At 55.9% G+C, this 20,021-nt stretch overlaps 2 protein-coding genes across 5 annotated transcripts in view; one reads left to right on the plus strand and one right to left on the minus strand.

Moving 5' to 3' along the window:
- The window catches only part of PEAR1 (platelet endothelial aggregation receptor 1), a 21,456-nt gene extending 18,023 nt beyond the window's left edge, over positions 1–3,433 (plus strand). Inside the window, 1 exon segment of the mRNA XM_054050639.1 lies at positions 3,282–3,433. Coding sequence (XP_053906614.1) covers positions 3,282–3,433 — 152 coding nt within the window.
- On the minus strand, positions 110–16,070 carry MCL1 (MCL1 apoptosis regulator, BCL2 family member). 4 transcript variants are annotated; one of them, XM_054050666.1, is made up of 6 exons: positions 15,337–16,070; positions 12,141–12,388; positions 11,580–11,692; positions 7,216–9,412; positions 4,912–5,037; positions 847–1,692 (listed from the first exon to the last, which is right to left on the minus strand). In XM_054050666.1, the coding sequence occupies exons 1-4, from the start codon at positions 16,022–16,024 to the stop codon at positions 9,199–9,201; spliced, it is 1,263 nt and encodes a 420-aa protein (XP_053906641.1). In that variant the 5' UTR covers positions 16,025–16,070; the 3' UTR covers positions 847–1,692; positions 4,912–5,037; positions 7,216–9,198. The 4 variants fall into 4 exon arrangements, with proteins under 4 accessions (XP_053906644.1, XP_053906641.1, XP_053906643.1 ...); XM_054050668.1 differs by lacking the exon at positions 7,216–9,412 and having other exon boundaries at positions 910–1,692; positions 15,337–16,062; XM_054050669.1 differs by lacking the exon at positions 7,216–9,412 and having other exon boundaries at positions 110–5,037; positions 15,337–16,062.
- Between the last annotated feature and the right edge of the window lie 3,951 nt (positions 16,071–20,021).

Here is a 20,021-nt window from a genome sequence, read left to right on the forward strand (position 1 = left end):
GGGTTCTGGACAGCTTAAAGGGGTTCTAGGGTGCTCTAGAGGGGTCCAGAGGGGCTTAGATGGGTTCTAGAAGACACTAAAGAGGTCCCAGAAGGCTCTAGAGGTGTCCTGGGGTTCGTAGAGGGGTCCTGGAATGCCTTAATAGAGTCTCAGGGGGCTCTAGAGAGGTCCTAGGGGTCTTAGAGGGGTCCTAGAAGGCCTTAAAGGGATCCCAGGGGGCTCTGGAGGGGTCCATAGAATCCTAGATGGACCTAGAAGGCAGTAAATGGGTCCCAGGCTACTCTAGAGGGGTCCTGGAAGGCCTTAATTGAGTCCCAAAGGCCTCTAGAGGGGTCCTAGAGGTCTTAGAGAGGTCCCAGAAGGCCTTTAAGGGGTCCCAGGGGGCTTAGATGGCTTCTAGAAGACAGTAAAGGGCTTCCAGGCCACTCTAGAGTGGTTCAGAGAGTATTTGATGAGTCCTAGAAGACTCCATCCACAGCCTTTCCCTCATTCAGTAGTCGAGTCACTCTGTCGCAGAAGGCGATCAGGTTAGTTTGGCAAAACCTGCCTTTCGTGAACCCATGTTGACTCATGAGGTGGAATATCCAGGGAACACCTCACCTTACGATTAAAGACTGAAGCAAAGGCACCGTTAAGCCCCTTATCCTTCATCACTATTGTTCCCCCACAAAACAAGCCCAGAGACAACAACAATGGGCACAGAGATGCCGAAACCAAGCCCAGAGACCCAAACCCCAAGCCTAAGGCCCCCCAAATGGCCTCAGAGACCAAAAAAAACAAGTCCCCCAGCTGGGCACAGACTCAAAAAATGGGCACAGAGGCCCCCCCAAAAGTAGCCTCCGGACCCCAAAAATAGGACCAGAGCCCCCCCAAATGAGCGAAGACACCCTAAAATAAGCACAGTGGTCCCCAAAATGGTAACAGAGACACAAAAAGCAGGTACAGAGACCCCCAAAGTGGGCCCAGAAACCCCACCACAAGCCCTGCGACCCCTAAAACAAGCCCAGAGCACACGTGTTCACTGCAGCACTGTCTGTAGAAGCATTTTGAATGGTATGGTCAGAAAGGATTGTTCCTCTTGCTGCACCCTTCAGTAAACATTGATAGAAATAATGTATTTTAAGACTAAGAGGGCGCCTGGGCTGCTTTTCTGTGCCAAACTTTCACACCAATGTGATTGAGAACATCTTAGTGTAACGCATTTATATTTGGCGAGATACTATTTGGTTTAAATAACTGTTAATCATGTACAAATAACGGAATAAACACTAAAATAAATGGTATTCTCGCCGGTTGTTTATAAAACTTAGTATAGCGATGCTGCTTACAGTCTTGCAAGTCCTGACTTGATGATCCAGTGGGTCCTTTCCAACCAGGTGATTCTATGATTCAATGATTCTATGACTTCCCTTGTAGTTTCCGTTCAGGGGCACAAGTGAAAACTTTTGACACTAATTAGTGGGAGATTCTCTTCTCATCTCTATTTGGATGGGGCACAGCCCAGGATGAGAGGAATTGGAAGGACAGAGAAGGAAAAATGAGCAAAGGAGGAAAGCGCTCTTATTTGTGGCCAAAAGCAGATTCTTCTCATTCTCTCTCCTGCCACCGCGTGACCGAAAAGTGTTACTGCAGCCAATGTCGATTAACTCGGCTCTCTGCTGCCACCGTGTGACTGTAAAGCAGTATTGCAGCCTAAAACAAGGAATGAAAGGGTTAACCAACACAGGTATTCAGTAAGAATTGAAGGCATTTTTTTTCACAACAAGGACAGGTTCTCAGGAGCACTCGGGGCTCGGGCAGAGGATGTGTAGCTGTGCTTCAGGGAGAAAGGAGACTGTCCAAAGTGAACTGGTTCTGTGGTTTGAAACACAGCCAACTCAGCTAAGGCCAAGAGCGGATTTAGGACAATGGAATAATGGAAATTGTAATAGTCACACCCTTTTAGTGAACTCAGTGTAATAGCCTAGCGCATGTTAATGAATATGTGTCTTTTTACACTATAAGCAGCTGCTTGTTAGATGATGCAGCGTGCAAGCTAGGAGGAGAAAATCTCTCCTAGAAATAAAGTGACTCGACTACTGGATGAGGGAAAGAAAGGCTGTGGATGGAGTCTTCTTGGACTTCAGTAAAGCCTTTGATGCAGTTTCTCACAGCATTCTGCTTCAGAAACTGTCAGCCTCTGGCCTGGACAGGCGCACACTCTCCTGGGTTGAAAGCTGGATGGATGGCCAAGAGAGTGGTTGTCAATGGAGTTAACTCCAGCTGCAGGCCAGTCACAAGTGGGGTTCCTCAGGGCTCGGTACTGGGTCCAGCCCAGTTCAATGTCTTTATCAATGACCTGGATGAAGGCATTGAGTGCACCCTCAGCAAGTTTGCAGATGACACTAAGCTGGGTGGAAGTGTGGATCTGCTGGAGGGTAGGGAGGCTCCAAAGTGATCGGAACAGGCTGGAAAGATGGGCTGAGACCAATGGCATGAGGTTCAACAAGGCCAAATGCCGGGTCCTGCACTTGGGGCACAACCCTATGCAGTGCTACAGACTGGGGGAAGAGTGGCTGGAGAGCTGCATGGAGGAGAAGGACCTGGGGGTGTTGGTTGACAGCGACTGAATGTGAGCCAGCAGTGTGCCCAGGTGGCCAAGAAGGCCAACGGCATCTTGGCTTGGATCAGAAACGGTGTGACCAGCAGGTCCAGGGAGGTTATTCTCCCTCTGTACTCGGCACTGGTGAGACCACACCTTGAGTACTGTGTTCAGTTCTGGGCCCCTCACCACAAGAAGGATGTTGAGGCTCTGGAGTGTGTCCAGAGAAGAGCAACGAAGCTGGTGAGGGGCTGGAGAACAAGTCTGACGAGGAGCAGCCGAGGGACCTGGGGTTGTTTAGCCTGGAGAAGAGAAGGCTGAGGGGAAACCTTATTACTTTCTACAACTACCTGAAAGGAGGTTGTGGAGAGGAGGGAGCTGGCCTCTTCTCCCAAGGGACAGAGGAAAGGACAAGGGGGAATGGCCTGAAGCTCCGCCAGGGGAGGGTCAGGCTGGCTAGCGGAAAAAAAGTTTTCACGGAAAGAGTCATCAGGTACTGGAACAGGCTGCCCAGGGAGGTGGTCGAGTCACCTTCCCTGGAGGTGTTTAAGGAACGGGTGGATGAAGTGCTTAGGGACATGGTTTAGGGAGTGTTAGGAATGGTTGGACTCGACGATCCGGTGGGCCCTTTCCAACCTGGTGATTCTATGATTCTACAGGTCTCCTGAGGGTCATGAAAGGCTCCTGGGTGTCTCTACAGGGCTACAGGGGATCCTGAAAGGCGTCTGGCAGTCTCCACAGGGCTCCTGGGGACCCTGCATAGCTCTAGGGGGTCTCTACAGGGCTCCTGGGTATCCTGAAAGGCACATGGGGGTCTTTACAGGGTTCCTGGAGACCCTGAAAGGCCCTTAGGGGTCTCTACAGGGCTCCTGGGGATCCGGAAAGGGTCCTGGAGGTCTCTACAGGGTTCTTGAGGATCCTGAAAGGCTCTTGGGTATCCTGAAATGCTCCTGGGGTTCTCTACAGGGCTCTTGGGGATCCGGAAAGTCTGCTTGGGGTCTCCCCAGGCCTCCTGGTGATTCTGAAAGGCTCCTTGGGGGTGTTTACAGGGCTCCTGGGGATCCTGAAAGGCTCCTGGGGGTCTGTACAGGGCTCCTGGGGATACTGGACGGATCCTGGGGGTCTCTACAGGGTTCCTGTGGATCCTGGAAGGCTCCTGGGGGTCTCTACAGAGCTCCTGTGGATCCTGAAATGCTCCTGGGGGTCTCTACAGAACTACTGTGGATCCTGGAAGGCTCCTTGGGGGTGTCTACAGGGCTCCTGGGGATCCTGAAAGGCTCCTGGGGGTCTGTACAGGGCTCCTGGGGATACTGGAAGGATCCTGGGGGTCTCTACAGAGCTCCTGGAGATTCTGAAAGGCTCCTCGGGGTCTCTACAGGGCTCCTGGGTGTATCTACAGGGTCCAGGCAGTCTGTACAGGGCTCCTGTGGATCCTGAAAGAATTCTGAGTTTCCTGAAAGGCTCCTGGGAGTCTCTACAGGCTTCCTAGGGATCCTGAAAGGTTTCTGGTGTTCTCTACAGGGCTCCTGGGCGTCTCTACAGGGCTCCTGGGGATCCTGAAAAGCTCCTGGGGATCCTGAAAGGCTCCTCGGTGTCTCTACAGGGCTCCTGGGGATCCTGAAAGGCTCCTCGGGGTCCCTACAGGGCTCTGGGGGGTCTCTACAAGGCTCCTGAGGGTCTCTACAGGGCTCCTAGGTATACCGAAGGGATCCTGGGAATCTCTAGAGGGCTCCTGGAGATCCTGATAGGCTCCCGGGGGTCTCTACAAAGCTCCTGGGGGTCCTGAAAAGCTCCTCGGGGTCTCTACAGGGCTCCTGGGGATCCTGAAAGGCTCCTCGGGGTCCCTACAGGGCTCCTGGGGATCCTGAAAGTCTCTTGAGGGGGTACATTTCAGTAGAAAGCATTTGGGGACAGAGGGGGACAGGATGGGGAGACAGAGATGGACATGGAGGAGAGGTGGACAGAACAGAGAGATGGACATGGGGGAAAAGACAGACAGGGGGACAGATGGAGATAGATGGATATGGCAGAGGGAGAGAGGGCACATCTTGCAGAATGGACCTTCTGGGGCTGAATCACCTCTCAAGATGCAGGAGGGAAGGGACAAGGATGGCACCCCCCAAGGCCCCAAGCTGGGTGTGGGGAGAGCGCTCGACCCAGGCTGGGGTTGTGTCCATGTGGGACTTCTCCTGGTGATGGACAGGGGCCGCGTCTCCTGCACTGGCTCTGGCGGCACCGAATCATAGCGACCCCCTCATCCTCCCTGCCCTGCAGCTCCCACCAGGTGAGACCTCGGGAAGAGAGGGGGCTTAAAGACAGGAATTTCTTACCTTCAGGGTAAATGCTGCCATGGTTTAGCCTGAAGCCGGCAACAAGGAACCATGGGGCCGCTCACTCGCACGGCCGGCGCCGGTGGGACAGGAATCGTCAGAAACAAAGGAGATAAAACTCATGGGCTGGGATAAGAACAATCCAACAGGGCAGGAAAGTAAAAGAAAATACAACAATAAAGGAATATAGAAATAGGTGATACGCAACACAAATTGTTCGCCACCTGAAAACTGATGGCCAGCGTGGTCCCAACCTGGAATCCCAAACTGTGCTCCGTAGCTGACCACCTGAAATGTGCTGCAAAGCCCGCTGAGAAACCCAGCACCACCGACTGCTCAGATACTGGCCATGCTGTTGGTGGCTTGGGATATCTCCCCGGCCAGTTTGGTCATCAGCCGCAGCTGCATCTCTTCCCGGCTTCTTGTGAAACGAACTCTTTCTGGTGGGGAGGCCCTTTCCAGGTTGCCCAGAGCAGTGGTGGCTGCCCCATCCCTGGAGGGGTTCCAGGCCAGGTTGGATGGGGCTTAGAGCCCCTGAGCCAGTGGGAGATGATCCAGAGGTGGGACTGGATGGGCTTTGAGGTCCCTTCCAACCCAAACTATTCTATGATTCTGTCTTTACTGACAGTGGTGAAGCCTTGGCAGAAGCTGCCCAGGGCAGTGGAGGAGTCCCCATCCCTGGAGGGGTTCAAAAACCATGTGGCCGTGGCACTTTGGGACATGGTTTGGTCATCCCGGTGGCGTTGGACTGGCGGTTGGAGTGGATGAGCTTAAGAGATCTTTTCCAACCTTACTGACTCCATGATTCTATGAATGCAGCCCTGAGCCACCCCCACCCCCGTGTCCCCTGTCCCACGGGTGCCTGGATATGAGGTGCCCTGTGTCCTTGCCCACCACGGATCCCTGGCCATGAGGTCCCTGCTGTGTCCCCCAGCCCCACACATCCCAAACTGTTGGGTTCCCCTTTGCCCCCAGCCCCACTGTTCCCTGACCACAGGGTGTCTCATATCTTCTCACCCCGCCCCGTCCTCCATGCAGTCCCCATGTCCTGACAGTGCTCCTGTGTCACCTCAGCGCTCCCAAGCATGGTCAGGTCACCCAGGTATGGGACACATGGTGCCTGACCCCCAAGATGACCTCCAGCATCCTCTGCCCTCTACCTGAAAACCACCCCCACACCCTAGAGCTCCGTAAGGGGTTGGGGTACTGCCACCCAGTGTCCCCAGTGCCCCTGTCGCTCACTGTCCCCACACCAGCAGAGCTGTGGGGACACGTTCCCAACTGCACCCACCACCTGTGCCCCGTGTCCCTAATGTCCTGCAGGCCCCATACTCGGCATCTCCAGTGTCCCCAGGGACCCACAGGGCCTGTCCCCAGCACCCCCAGCATCCCCAGTGTACCACAGAGCCTGTCCCCAGTATCCCCAGAGTCCTCAGCATCCCCGGTGTCCTACAGAATCTGTCCCCAGTGTCCTGCAGGGCCTGTCCTCAGCATCCCCAGCATCCCCAATGACCTGCAGGCACTGTCCCCAGCATCCTACAGAGCCTGTCCCCAGCATCCCATAAGCCTTGTCCCCAGTGTCCTGCAGGTCCTGTCCCTAGCACCCCAGTGTCCCCAGCATCCCCAGTGTCCCACCGAATCTGTTCCCAGCATCCTCAGTGTCTCATAGAATCTGTCCCCAGTGTCCTGCAGGGCCTGTCCCCTATGTCCCCAACATCCCCAGCATCCCACAGGCACTGTCCCCAGCGTCCTACAGGGCCTGTCCTCAGCACCCCCAGTTTCCCATGGGCACCATTCCTAGCGTCCCCAGTGTCCCCTGTTCCCCATGGGCCTGGTCCTGCTCAGGATGCCACAGGGTCCTGCCTGTCCCCTGCCCCACAGCCAGGGGACGTGTGTCAGAGCTGGGGTGCAGGGGGCACCCTGTGGGGCGTGGAACTGGGGCAAAGACAAGTGGGACAGAGGTCCTGGGCATGGCGCCAGGTGTTGGCCACGGGTGCTGCCGGAACACCGTGTCCTGCCAGCACATTCCTGTCTGAGTCACCCCGCTGGCTCCTGCCTGGGCAGGGTCGTGGCCACAGCCCCACAGCCCACCCACACACGCAGACTCTGTCCCTTATCACTGCCCCCCACCCAAGCCCCATACGCCTTGGAACCCCCTATCCTGGACACCCCACCCCAAGCCCCACAACCCCCGCCCGTATACCATGCACCCCCTACACCCCTCAAAACCTCCATGCAGGGAGGGACTGAGGCATCTAGACAAGGAGGAAGAGGAGGGAAGCCTTCATCAGGGCAGCTCCTTACCTAGGGCCAGGTTTATGAGTCAGGAAGGCAGCTGGGGGGATCCTCTATGCCCCCCCCAAACCCCTCTTTGTGTTACCCCAGGGGGGATGGGCCACACCGGACGCCTGAGTTCCTGGAAGAGCCTCACGTGACTTCCCCCATATGCTATTAACGGCCCTCGTTGCTGGGCAGAGCCGCTCCGGGTGTCCGGAACCCAAGGGAGCACCCTGACATCCAGCCCCAGCCCCCCAAAATGGGGCCAGAGCCCACTGCAGGCTGTCCATCCTTCTCCCGGGGGCTGAGGTCTGACAGGCTTAGGACAGGAGTGTGACACCCCCTCACCTCGCTGCCAAACCACCAACCAAATATTTGTCATCTCAGCTCCAACCGAGTCACCCGGCAGCCACCTCTGCAGGGTCCCCAGCACCCACCCCCGTGATCCCAAGGCTGTTCCTTCTTTCTTAGTCTCTGCTCCCAAGGAACAAGTGATGGGATGAAAGGAAACTTCCCTCAAGTTGCACCAGGGGAAGGTTTAGATTGGATATTGGGAAAGATTCCTTCACAGACAGAGAAAGGTGAAGCCCTGGCAGAGGGGGCGCAGGGCAGCGGGAGAGCCCTGGAGGGGTTCAAAAACCGCATGGCTGTGGCGCTTTGGGACATGGTTTGGTCAGCACATCAGGCTTGGGTTGGATGAGCTTTGAGGGCTTTTCCAACCATAATGATTCCCTGATTCTATTATTTCTTGGAGGGGGCCCCTCTCCCCCAAAGCCTCGTCATTTCAAGGGCCCAACCCCAGCGTGGGGAGGGTCCTGTCCCTGTCCAAGCACCCCTGACTCAACCCCCATGGGCTCCTCAAGAGCCCTGCTCTGCACTAGGTGGCACAGCCCCCCCTCCCTCGTGTGACATTGGGGGGTGTGTGTCACATTCTGCCCCACAGATGAGGGGAGCTGCATCATCCTGCCCCACAGATAGGGGGGCACATCCTTCCCAGGGCAGGATGCAAAGGGAAGCACTCTGCCAGCAAGATGGGGGGCACCAAGCAGCCCCCCCCCCACCTTCCTGGAACCCCTCCCTGAGAGGAAAGGGACAGATTTGGGGCAAAACCAGCCCAGGTTGACGTCACAATAAACGCCATCAAATCTTATCTGAGCCCACAGTGCAGGATTGGGGCTGCTGGTTGTTTTATTTTGCCTGGCCAGGGGATTTTCTGTATTTGCATCTGCCTCCCCCCACCCACGAGCGGAGTCAATGCGAGCTTTCAACTTCCAAATGCGAGGCCAGATCCTGGCTTGGCCTCATTTGGTGCAAAGGCGGCAACAGGAGGGGAGGGTGGTGCTTTCCCAGTACTTCCCTTCTTTCCCTTCCAAAGGGCAGGACCCAAATTCCCAGCTGATGGCACAAAAGGCCCACTCATCCTCTATTTCCAGGCAAAGTGGGACCCCCAAATCAGCCAAGACCCCCCTAACCTTCAGCCCTCTAAGGCACAGTAGCCGCTTTCACCCCTGCTCCCCCTCCCCCCTATCTTATTTACACAAAAAGTTCAGAGAAGTCAAAACCATTTCTGCGAAAAGCCCTCGCTCGGCTTCTGCGAAAAGCCCTTGTTGGAGCGGAAGAGGAAGCCTTCGGGTTTATCGGTGCTGAGCCAGACGGGCTCGGAGCGCTGCGGCTTCCAGGAAGCACCCACAGCCCCAACCGCCTCTGAGCCCCTCCAGCACCTTTGCATATTTCCATGGTGAAGACCCAGCTTTGCATGAGGGCCTCACCGCGCCCCGGGGGGGGGGAACACCAAATGGGCCCAAAATAGCCCGCAAAGAGACAGCGCTAAAAAAAACACCCCATCAAAACCACCTTTTGCAATATGTGCAGAGCGGGGTTGAGCTGTCAGCTTGTTTTCCAAAGAGCATCTCTCGCTGGCACCGCAGGAAGCGGTTGCTTTTCCTCCACCTCGCTCCAAAGACCTACAGGGCTGAAGCTTGGTTTTGGGGTAGGGAAGAGCGCTGCCTCTCAGAAGAGGGATTTTCTTGCCAAGGTTCCCCACAGCAGAGTTGGTCCTGGCAGGAGGAAGCTGTTCCTCAAACCACTGCTCCTCTGCGCGCCACCGGGCTGCACCCTCTGGCCCCAGGCAGGCCACATGCTTCCAATAACCATGACCCGCAGGAATTGAAACTCCGGAGACGCAGGGAGTGTCTGGGGTCCCTCTGAAGAGGCTCCTTGGCACCTGCAGGACAGGGAGTGGTTGTGGGGAGCAGGGTTCCTCTAAAGAGACCTCCTTGGCATCAAAAACACCAATCTGCTCTGCCCAGGCAGAGGGACAAGAGTAATGCTAGAGGAGCGAAGCCACCAAGTGCATTTTTCCCCCCTTGGAAGAGGTGAGGAGCACTGCCCACCCCCTCTCTGCAGGGCTGTGGGTCACCACCTCACTGATGCAGAGGGTGACAAGGCCCAGCTGCCCCATGCAGGGACCCAGAAAGCCACAGCTTTGGGGCGCCACAGGAAAACCTGTTTCAGTGCACGCAGGCACCTCCTAGACCTCCCCCACTCATATGTGCGGTGAAGGAGAAGGGCATCTCAGCACAAAACAGCTTCGGGGAGCCCCAATGCGTGACACAGACACCCAGAGAAGTCTTCCACAGCCCACAGAGGTTTTCTAATAAGCGAGAGGGTGTGGGGTGCCCCACAAGCAGCACCCGTCCCAACAGGCCCACAGCAGCAAAGCAGAGCCGGAGTATTTAGCACGTCAGCATCTTGTTACAGGAAACGGCAAGTTTTATACCAGAGGATTGAGAATAAAAAAAATAAACCAAACATTTATTGACAAAACTAAGCGCTTGTTCAGCAAACAAGCAGGCCCAACAATAGCACCAACTTCCAGCTCTCCACTTGGGTTTCCATCAGGCATTGCTTGGGTTGCAGGTCAAGCACCACAGATGAGGATGTTCCTCGCTGTGTGGGACTCAATCTCACAGAGCTGAGATCCCCAAGAACCAACCAGTCCCCGGTTGGAGGGCATGAGGCAGATGAGCGCTGCAAACCCACCGAGAAGCAATGCTACCAGCTGGGGAGCAGAGCAGAGCCCCCAGGGACTCGCACAAGCTGCGGATCCGAGCCGATGAGTTTTATTCTGCTCCAGAAAGTTTACATTCAAACATCAGCTTCATTTGATTCATGGCTTAAAGGATCAAAACGAAGGGAAGACAAGGAAGTGAGCGATACCAACTTCCACAACTCCCCACCCACTAGAAGGGCTGGAATAACCAAAATAATTAAAAACAAACAGAAACATCAACTGTTGCCAGCAAGCCCTGGGCAAAACAAGAGCCCACCGGGCCACGGATCCCTGCGCTCCCTGGCAATACCACTCAAATACATCAGAAAAAGGCTCGCTTGGAGTCAAGGCAGGAGAAGCCCTCGCCACAAGAAATGCTACTTCACGTGAGGAATGAAGTACAGTGCACCCAGCAGCAGTTCAACCACATTCAAAATTCCTCCTTTTTGTATCATTAGCTCTGTAAAAATATGTACATATTTTACAGATTTATAGATATTTACAGGTTCTCTACAGCCTCCCCACGCAGTGCGGGGTTTTACAGAGTTACAAGCGCACTCCCTGTTTTTAAACTGCCTGTGTGTGGTTAATCGCATTGCCGTAGCAGAGCTAGGCCAGCTAGGTGAAGGCGGCTGTGCCACAGCTGGCCGTGGTTGCCCCCGCCTTGGCCTGCTCAGCAACCAGACCGGCGCCTTGCCAGGACAGAAGGGGCCACGAGGGCTCCTGTTCTGGCAGCAGGTTGCACATCTCTGCCGTTTTTAGAAGGTGGCTGCATGCAGAGCCGGCAGCGGGCAAAGGCCCTGCTGGGCAGCACACCTGAGGGCTTGCACGGGCTCGCACCACACCCAGCATTCAATGCTTCTGCTCCCAGAAAAGCCACAAGTTTAGGCAGGACACCAGCAGCAGAAGATGCTATTTCCAGAAACCCAAACCCACAACTCTGAAACATCTGCTCCACACACAGCTGCGGTGCCAAGCCCAAAGGCTTCAGTCCAGAAAGGAGCTGCTGGTGCTCACGGGCTCGCTGCTGAGCAGCTTGGTTCCCTCCGGGATAAAGCTGAAGCAGTCCACTTGAGCTTTCTGTCATCATCCTCTTGAAGGGAGCAGAGTATCAATTCTTCCACCTTCTGTTACCAAATAAATCCAAATAAACCCACAATCTGACCAGATCACACCTTCCTTCTTAGGAAAAGATTGCTCAGGGGATGCCTAGATATTCTCCTAGGGTCACTCAAGTCCAGCTTCATAAGTACTGACAGGAGGAATTGATCAGCTCGCCAGCCCCAGAAAGAGCCGGTCCACCCCAAGTTCTGTCCCTCTGCAGCGCACCCTGGCTCACCGGATCATGTAGGCCAAGCTCGCTCCCAGTCCGGCCACACCTGCAAATGCCATCAGAATGTTCCTGATGCTGCCTTCAAGGTCTTCGACTCGAAAGAAGTCGACAAAGCCCTCCTAAGAGAAAGAAAGGAAAGTCATTCCCCTGTCAGCCACACTTCTTTGGCAGGAAGGCATGGAAAGCCTTTTTCCCCTGTTCCGAGCACATCTGCCGTGTGTTCCCCGTGGCCACATTATAGCCACAGCCCATACCACGGAGGTGGCACCACAGCAGCTGTGGAGCAGCTTCAAGCAAACTCAGCACACCCAGGATTGCCTCTTGGAGAATGCTGCCCACTCTACACCAGGCAGGGGCACATTTTCAGGTCAAGACTGCTTTAGGCATGTAAGGAGCGACTGGAACATCAGCACTCCAGCTAGATGTTTCAGACTGTGGTTTTAACTGGAGCAGTGAGTCACCTCGGTGCTTCACTGACACATGTGGTTGTCAAGGAGCAGCCACAGAAATAGGAAATACTGGATTGTTCCAAAAGACTCGTAGTATTCGGGAGAGGCAGTGACTCACCCAGCCTCCTTGGCTCATGATCCACTCGCGCTTAGATGAGACGAGCGCATCTGTGATGATCCCTGCCAGTGAGCTGATGCATTTCTCTTGGTTTATGCTTTTCAGGTGTTTTGCAACAAAGGCACCGAACGAGATGAGTGTCACGACTCTACCCCAGTTTGTTACTCCATCACTGAACATGTGGGCAGACAATTCACACACCGATTGCAGATCTTCCTCTTTCTGGATTTCCAGCTTCCGAAGCATTCCTGAAAGAGACGCTGGTTTAAAGGCAAGCACACGTGACACCAAATACACCGCAAGGTCGTCAGTGAGAAGATGAGGCACCTCCCATAGAAGGACAGGCTGGGAAAACTGGAGTTGTTCTGCCTGGAGAAGAGAAGGCTTCCTGGAGAAGACCTTAGGGCAGCTCCCAGGACTGAAAGGGGCTGCAGGAAAGCTGAGGAGGGACTCTGGATCAGGGCATGCAAGGAGAGGATGAAAGGGAACAGTTTTTAGCTGAAAGAGGGGAGATTAAATGAGATCTTAAGAAGAAATGTTTTGCTGTGAGGGTGGGGAGCCCCTGGCCCAGGTTGCCCAGAGCAGTGGTGGCTGCCCCATCCCTGGAGGGGTTCAAGGCCAGGTTGGATGGGGCTTGGAGCCCCTGATCCAGTGGGAGGTGTCCCTGCCCATGACAGGGGGTGGGACTGGATGGGCTTTAAGGTCCCTTCCAACTCAAACCATTCCATGATTCTATGAAAACACAGCCCCCACGCTCCAAGCCCGCAAAGCTGCAAGAGTCACTGACGAAGAGCAAGTACCTGCCTGCTTCTGCAGAGGGCTCTGCTGCTCCCACTCTCTGGGGTCAGACAAAAACCAGCCTTTCACCCATTTCTAGCTCCTTCCTCCCCACGTCGTGCACAGCTACCGTCTCGGCCCATGTCACACCCTCCTGTCTCACAAGGGTGTTAAACCCCACGGCATCAGACCCACAGCAGTGGTTTTGCAGCCTGGTGTGAGCTCTGCCCCTCAAGCCAAGGTGCCGGGCACTCGCCTCGGGCCAGGCAGACATGTCACCTTTTTCTTAACCTGGTTCTAGCAGAAGAACAGCACTCCCCAGTTTGGCCTGCACTGCCCCCTCATGAATACGCAAACCAGACAAGCCTTTACACAACTGAAAGGTCCTGCTTGTTGTTGCTCAAACTACCAAGAAGCCTCCCTGAAGCCAGTTCCGCTTTCCACGCACGGAGGTAACCGTCCCTACAGGAGCCTCTGACACCAACCCCAGCTCCTGTTGGCCTCAACACTCCTCCCAGGCACATCCATCAATTTGGTCGGGGTAACTGAACCCACGGTCTCTCACATAAGCTAAGGACACGCAGAAGAAAGCAAAGCCCTGAAGAAGAGAGAAGTTTGAGGGGACATCTCATTGCTCTCCACAGATTCCAGAAAGGAGGTTGTAGTGAGGTAGTTGTTGGTCTCTTCTCCCACATAAGAAGTGGTGGGATGAGAGGTTGTGTCAGGGCAGGTTTAGATTGGATATTGGGAAAAAATCCTTCCCTGACAGAGCAGTGAAGCCCTGGCAGAGGCTGCTCAGGGCAGCTGAGGAGTCTCCATCCATGGAGGGGTTCAAAAACTGTGTGGCCATGGCACTTTGGGACACGGTTTAGTGGGATTGGGCTGATGGTTGGACTGAGTGAGCTCAGAGATCTTTTCCAATCTTAACGAGTCCATGATTCTAAGCCCTCTCCACAAAATAAAAAGAATACAAAACCTGGAACACCCTCCTGCAAGCAGGAAGGCATTTCACCGCACACTGTCTCAGGAGGAAATGTAGATGCTACCTTTCTATGCCAGGCACCATCCCGATGTGGGATAAAATACTGCGTGGCATGTGAAAAGCAAGCTCAGCACAAGCTGGAGCTCGGCGTCACCACCCTGACAGCTCAGACTGGCCCCAAACCACTTCATTTCTGAGTTACACGAAACCAGGTCAAAACCGCTGGTTCTCCCTTCCAGTCCACTGCCAGGACACTCTGCAGCGAGGACTCCTGCTCATCCACGCCCAGGCACTGGGTTTCTAGGTCCTACAGCTATTCTAGGACTCATCATAAGCGGGCAAAGGACATTAAACCAGTTATAATCTAAACACATCATCCATGAGAATTTCTTCCACAGAAATCCTGTTCCATCAGAGCTGCGGGTACAAAGAGTTTAAACTCCTGAGCTAACGAATCTTTGAACGCTTGGACTTATTTGGCTATAGTCCTGCTGAGCAAAGCAGGATGCAAGAAGGAACTGGAGCTAATCTGTAACTAGATTATCTCCTCTGCACACGCTACCAGCGGTTTTTCTACCTCCCAATCGAACAAAGTTCAGTTTCATTTTTAATCACTTCTCAGCTGGTTTAACTCGCTCGAAACCAGGTCACATCCCAGCTCAGAAATGACCCAGCCCAGAGCTTAGATGCTCTGCTGGGAGGAATGGGCACGAAGAAGCATAAAACATCCCGAGTTGGAAGGGATCCACATGGATTATGGAGTCCAACTCCATAATCCATGCATTGGGCAACCCCAAAAGAGGTCTTTTCCCCCTGCCTGTGGCCTGCAGCCCCCCCCATCATGGGAATAGCTGTGGGGCAGGAGCACCTGCATGCCTAGGCCCTCTTTTCACAGGGCAAGTCCCCCAGGGAAAGGACAGAATCAGGGCCCATAACCATCAGAACGGGGCCAGAGGAGGCCACAGAGATGACCTGAGGGCTGAAGCACCTCCTGTATGAGCACAGATGAAGAGAGTTGAGGTGCTTCAGCCTGGAGAAGAGAAGGCTCCAGGGAGAACTCAGAGCAGCTGAAAGGGGTTCCAGGAAAGCTGGGGAGGGGCTCTGGATCAGGGAGGGCAGGGAGAGGATGAGGGGAACGGTTTTGAGCTGCAAGAGGGGAGATTGAGATGACATCTTGGGGAGAAATATTTTGCTGTGAGGGTGGGGAGGCCCTGGCCCAGGTTTCCCAGAGCAGTGGTGGCTGCCCCATCCCTGGAGGGGTTCCAGGCCAGGTTGGATGGGGCTTGGATCCCCTGAGCCAGTAGGAGGTCTCCCTGCCAATGACAGGAGGTGGAACTAGATGGGCTATGAGGTCCTTTCCCACTCAAACCATTCCATGCTTCTGTGGTTCTAGGATTCCCCTCCCACCTCTGTGGGGAGCTGCCGGCCACCACTCACCCTGGAAGGCAAGCTCGTGTTTCTGCATGACGCCGTCTCCCACTCTTCGCAGCGTCTCCAGCGCCTTCTCCATCACCGCATCCCCCGATCCACCACCGGGCCAGGCCGGCCCGCCCAGCAACGCCGGGAAAAGCTTTTTCTTGAGCCCCGGCTCGCTTTGCCCCGCCGCCTCTCGGAGGTACCGGTTGATGAGCTCCAAAGTGTCCTGACGGAGCCTGTCGGGCGGGCCGGGAGGGGTCCCGGGCAACGACTCCCCCGCCGGGCCTCGCTCGGGGTCGGATTCACACCCATCGAGTTCATCCTCGGGGGTCCCGGCCGCTGCCAAGCAGCCAATCAGGCCCGAGGACCCCTCGCTGCGGCCAATCAGGCCCGAGGACGCTGCCGAGCAGCCAATCAGGCCCGAGGACGCGGCTGAGCAGCCAAGCAGCGTTGAGGACCCCGCGCAGCGGCCAATCAGCGAGCGGGGGGGGTCGCGGCGGGCGCCGGCAGCGCGCACCCCCGCGGAGCTAATGGGGGCGGCCGGTACCTCAGCGGTGGCGGCGCCCAGGGTGGTGGTAGTGGTGGTGGAGGGAGGCGGGACGGGGTCTCCTCCAGGCGAAGCGGGAGCCAAAGCTGGGCCGCCGGGGCCGCCGCCGCCGCCGCAGTAGAGGTTGAAGCTGATAACCGCGTTGCGCTTGAGGGCGAACATGGCGGCGCGCTCAAAACTCCGAGCTGCGCAGGAGGAAGCGGCGCTGGCGCTTATATGGCGGAGGAGGTGACAGGAAGGGGCGGGGCTTCCGCTTCCGGTCCGGCCCCTGCGCGCGGGGATCGGGGGGGGGGGGGGGGAGGTGTGGGGAGGCAGCGCCATTCGGTCATTGGGGTCAAAGGGGAGAGAGGCAGTGGGGCTGGGAAAGAGCTCGGAGCTCCTCCCGTCCGGCCCAGCCCCACCGTGAGAACTGACCCGTGTCCCAAAGAGCCACAGCTGCACGTGTTTGGAGCCTCTACGGGGATAGGGGCTCCCCCACGGCCCTGGGCGGCCTCTGCCAGGGCATCACCATTCCCTCAATAAAGGATTTTTGCCCCCATGTCCAACCTAAACCTCCCCTCGTGCAACTTGACGTTTCCACTCGTCCCATCACTGGTGGAGCTGTTCCAGAGGAGGCTACACAAAGGTGCTCGGAGGGCTGGAACATCTCCCGTATGGGGACATGCTGAGAGAGTTGGGGTTGTTCAACCTGGAGAAGGCTCTAAGGAGACCTTATAGCGACCTTCTAGTGCCTGAAGGGGCTACAGAAAAGCTGGGGAGGGGCTGTTCATAAAGGCTTGTGGGGATGGGACAAAGGGGGAATGAGAATAAACTGGAGAGGAGCAGATTTAGGCTAGACATAAGGAAGAATTTCTTCACAACAAAAGTGGGGAGGCCCTGGAACAGGTTGCCCAGGGAAGTTGTGGCTGCCCCATCCCTGGAGGGGTTCCAGGCCAGGCTGGATGGGGCTTGGAGCCCCTGAGCCAGTGGGAGGTGTCCCTGCCCATGGCAGAGGGGTTGGAACTGCATGATCTTTAAGGTCCCTCCCAACCCAAACTACTCTATGATTCTTCCTTGGGAGCAGAGCCCAACCCCTGCCTGGCTCCAGCCTCATAGAATCCCTAGGTTGGAAAAGACCTTCGAGATCATCAAGCCCAGCCGTCCATCCTCTACTGAATCATAGCCCTAACCACCTCATTCATCTATCTTTTAAACACCTCCAGGGATAGGGACTCCACTACCTCCCTGCACAGCCTCTGCCAGTGCCCGAGAACCTTCTCAGTGATGTATTTTTTCATGATGTCCAATCTGAACCTGCTCTGGGGCAACTTGAGGCCATTCCCTCTTGTCCTATCACCTGTCACTTGGGAGAAGTGACCAACACCCATCTTGCTCCAACTTACTTTCCGGGAGCTGCAGAGAGCAATGAGGTTGCCCCTCAGCCTCCTCTTCTCCAGACTAAATAGCCCCAGGTCCCTCACCACTCCCAAACCCCCCATTCTTCAGCTCCTTCCCCAGCTCTGTTCCCTTCTCCAGACGCGCTCCAACCCCTCAATGTCCTTCTTGGAGTGAGTGGCCCAAAACTGAACCCAGGATTCAAGGTGCGGCCTCACCAGCACCGAGTCCAGGGGGACAATCCCATCCCTGCTCCTGCTGGCCACCCCATGGCTGATTCAAGCCAGGATGCTGCTGGCCTTCTTGGCCACCTGGGCCACTGCTGACTGTGTTCCATTTCTCTCAGAAAGGCTAGAATGGCAAGAGCGGTGCAGGGGCAAAGGCAACCACCATCCTGCAGAGCTCACCTCCACGATTTCCATGGGGAAAGCAAAGCAACAGTACAGCTCAACCCACTCCAGATCCAGAACACTGGAAATTGGGGCATGGGTGCCCTGGAAATCGCAGCCCCATCACCCACTCTGACTCAGGACAGGGCTCCTCTGCAGACCCCGATGACACACAGTCATTCATGCCAAGGACGCGTGCCCAGGCCCTTCTGTGCTGCCACTCTGTCCAAAGGCCACTTGAGTACCCAGGATTGGGGAAGGTGACATCAGCCCCACGTCACCAGACTGAGCGGTGACGAGAGCAAGAATGGGCTGATCCACAGGGAGGGTTGGTTTCCCCTCCTGATGCAGGCACTGCTGAAGCCCAACAGCCCCGCAAAAGCCACCCAGAACCTCCCAAGAGCAGGGCCATGAGGGCAGGTATTCCTGGCAGCTTGGGATGTGCTGGAAGGAAATGCCAGGATACCTCCTCAACTCCTTCCAATCCAGCGCGGACATAGGAGCTGCCACCACGAGGAAGCCCTTCTCTAATCAGTATTTATGCAGATAGAAACAAGCCTCTGTCACCGTCCAGAACACCACCAAGCACCAGTGGGAAGAGAAGAGGCAGCTGCAAGGAGCACAACCCCATCCTAAGCACTCCAGATCTTCCAACCCCAGGGACGTGCATCCCCTCCGAGATCCTTTGCCCCTTCGTCAGCTCCTTTCCCAGCTGCCACCTCCATAAACCACGTTCAGAGCTCAACTGGGCTGCACTGGGATCCAGCAAGACAAAACCCAGCCCCCTCAAAGTCTTTCCCGTGGCCCCAAGGAATGCGTCCTTGTGGGAAAGCAAATTCCTGGCACCAGGAGCAATAACAGAGGGAATCTCAGCTTGCTCCGGCAGCTTGGGGCAGCGCCCGGTACATATTTCCCTGAGTGCCAAGCTTTAAAGCACAAACAAACACCAGCACATACTTGGCACCAGGCTGGAACAGCGCGTCCCTGTGCAAACACCCGGCCCTGGCCGCGCCGTGGGGTGGGCTGCACTGTGGAAATGCAGCGCAGAGGCTGCCGGCAGCCCCAGGGAGGGTCAGGGGATGGCACTGGCCACGCTGGTGAACTCTAGAAAGGAAAAGTGTGACATCGAGGCTGAAAACCTCAGAGTTCAAGCCTCCAGGATGAGGATGGTGTCACTGTGGGGCAGCCCAGACCCCCAGGAGGGCATTGGAGCCCCTGGCCCACAGCCTGGAGGGGTGACAGGGGTTTGATTTGAAGGCAGGAGGATAAAAGTCACCTCCCCCTTGGCTCCCCAAGTCCCCGATGTGAGCCAAGGTGGCCACCTCCGATTCCTCCCATGGCTGGGGCTCATCCCCACAATGCCCATCACCAAGGAACAGCCTGATGAAGAGCCCCCAGCCCCACTGCCAGGGGTCAACCCCACACAAACCTGACTGACAGCCCCACTGCCGGGGGTCAGCCCCCCACAAACCTGACAGCCCCACTGCTGGGGGTCAGCCCTCCCTACACCCCATTACAGGGAATGAACCCCCCCCACATCCCATGGCTTCAGTGCTGGGGGGCAGCCCCACACAAAGGGTACCACAGTGCTCACATAGCCCTGGGGTGGGAGAGGAATTGCACAGCGAGAGCTGAAATGAGCCCTGGAGGAGGAGGAGGAAGAGGAGAAAAGGGTAGGGACTTGGAGCAATTTTGCCGAGGGGTCTCTCCACACGCCCTCTGCCCCTGGTGCCCACCCCTGGGGTGCAGCACTGGCCAACCTGCCTTCCGTGTTGCAGTAAAACACAAGCCCAGCCTCTGTCCCCATCCCACCCCACAGCTACACTTTGATGGCTTTGCTCGAGCCACAGGAGTCCCTCAGACACCCTGAGTCTCTCAGACACCCCGATACCAGTGCTAAATCCTCCTACTGGCTCACCACAACAGCCCTGAGGGCACCAAGCCTCCCACCACTGCCAGCCTCAGCCTTATGGTAACACTTTACAAGGAGCAGAGGATTGGAATATAAAAAGCCTCAAAGATCCAGGGTGGGTTCCACTGCATCTCTCCCATGGGGCAGACAGCATCATCACCCTCTGCCGCCTGCCCGGCTCCAGGGGCGGAATGGAAATAACTGTTCCACAGCTCCTGCCCTTGTATGGAATCGCTTTTGCTTGTTCTCATCCTGTGTCGTCACACTCATTTCCACCCCCCTCCTGCACAAGCATGCCCGGCATTTCCGGAAAAGTGGGGAAAGACGTGGTTTGAGAGCCGTCCCCTCCCTCTGCCCCCTGGCAAAGAGGCAGGGCCTAAGCTCTATCGCCCCTTTGCATCCTTCACTGTATTTCTTTCCTCTTTTTTTTTTTTTTTTTGGAATAAGAAGCACGGTAAGCTTTGGAAGAGAGGAGAGATGAACA

The sequence above is a fragment of the Cuculus canorus genome, chromosome 28, assembly GCF_017976375.1.
Source record: "Cuculus canorus isolate bCucCan1 chromosome 28, bCucCan1.pri, whole genome shotgun sequence".
Lineage (NCBI taxonomy): Eukaryota > Metazoa > Chordata > Aves > Cuculiformes > Cuculidae > Cuculus > Cuculus canorus.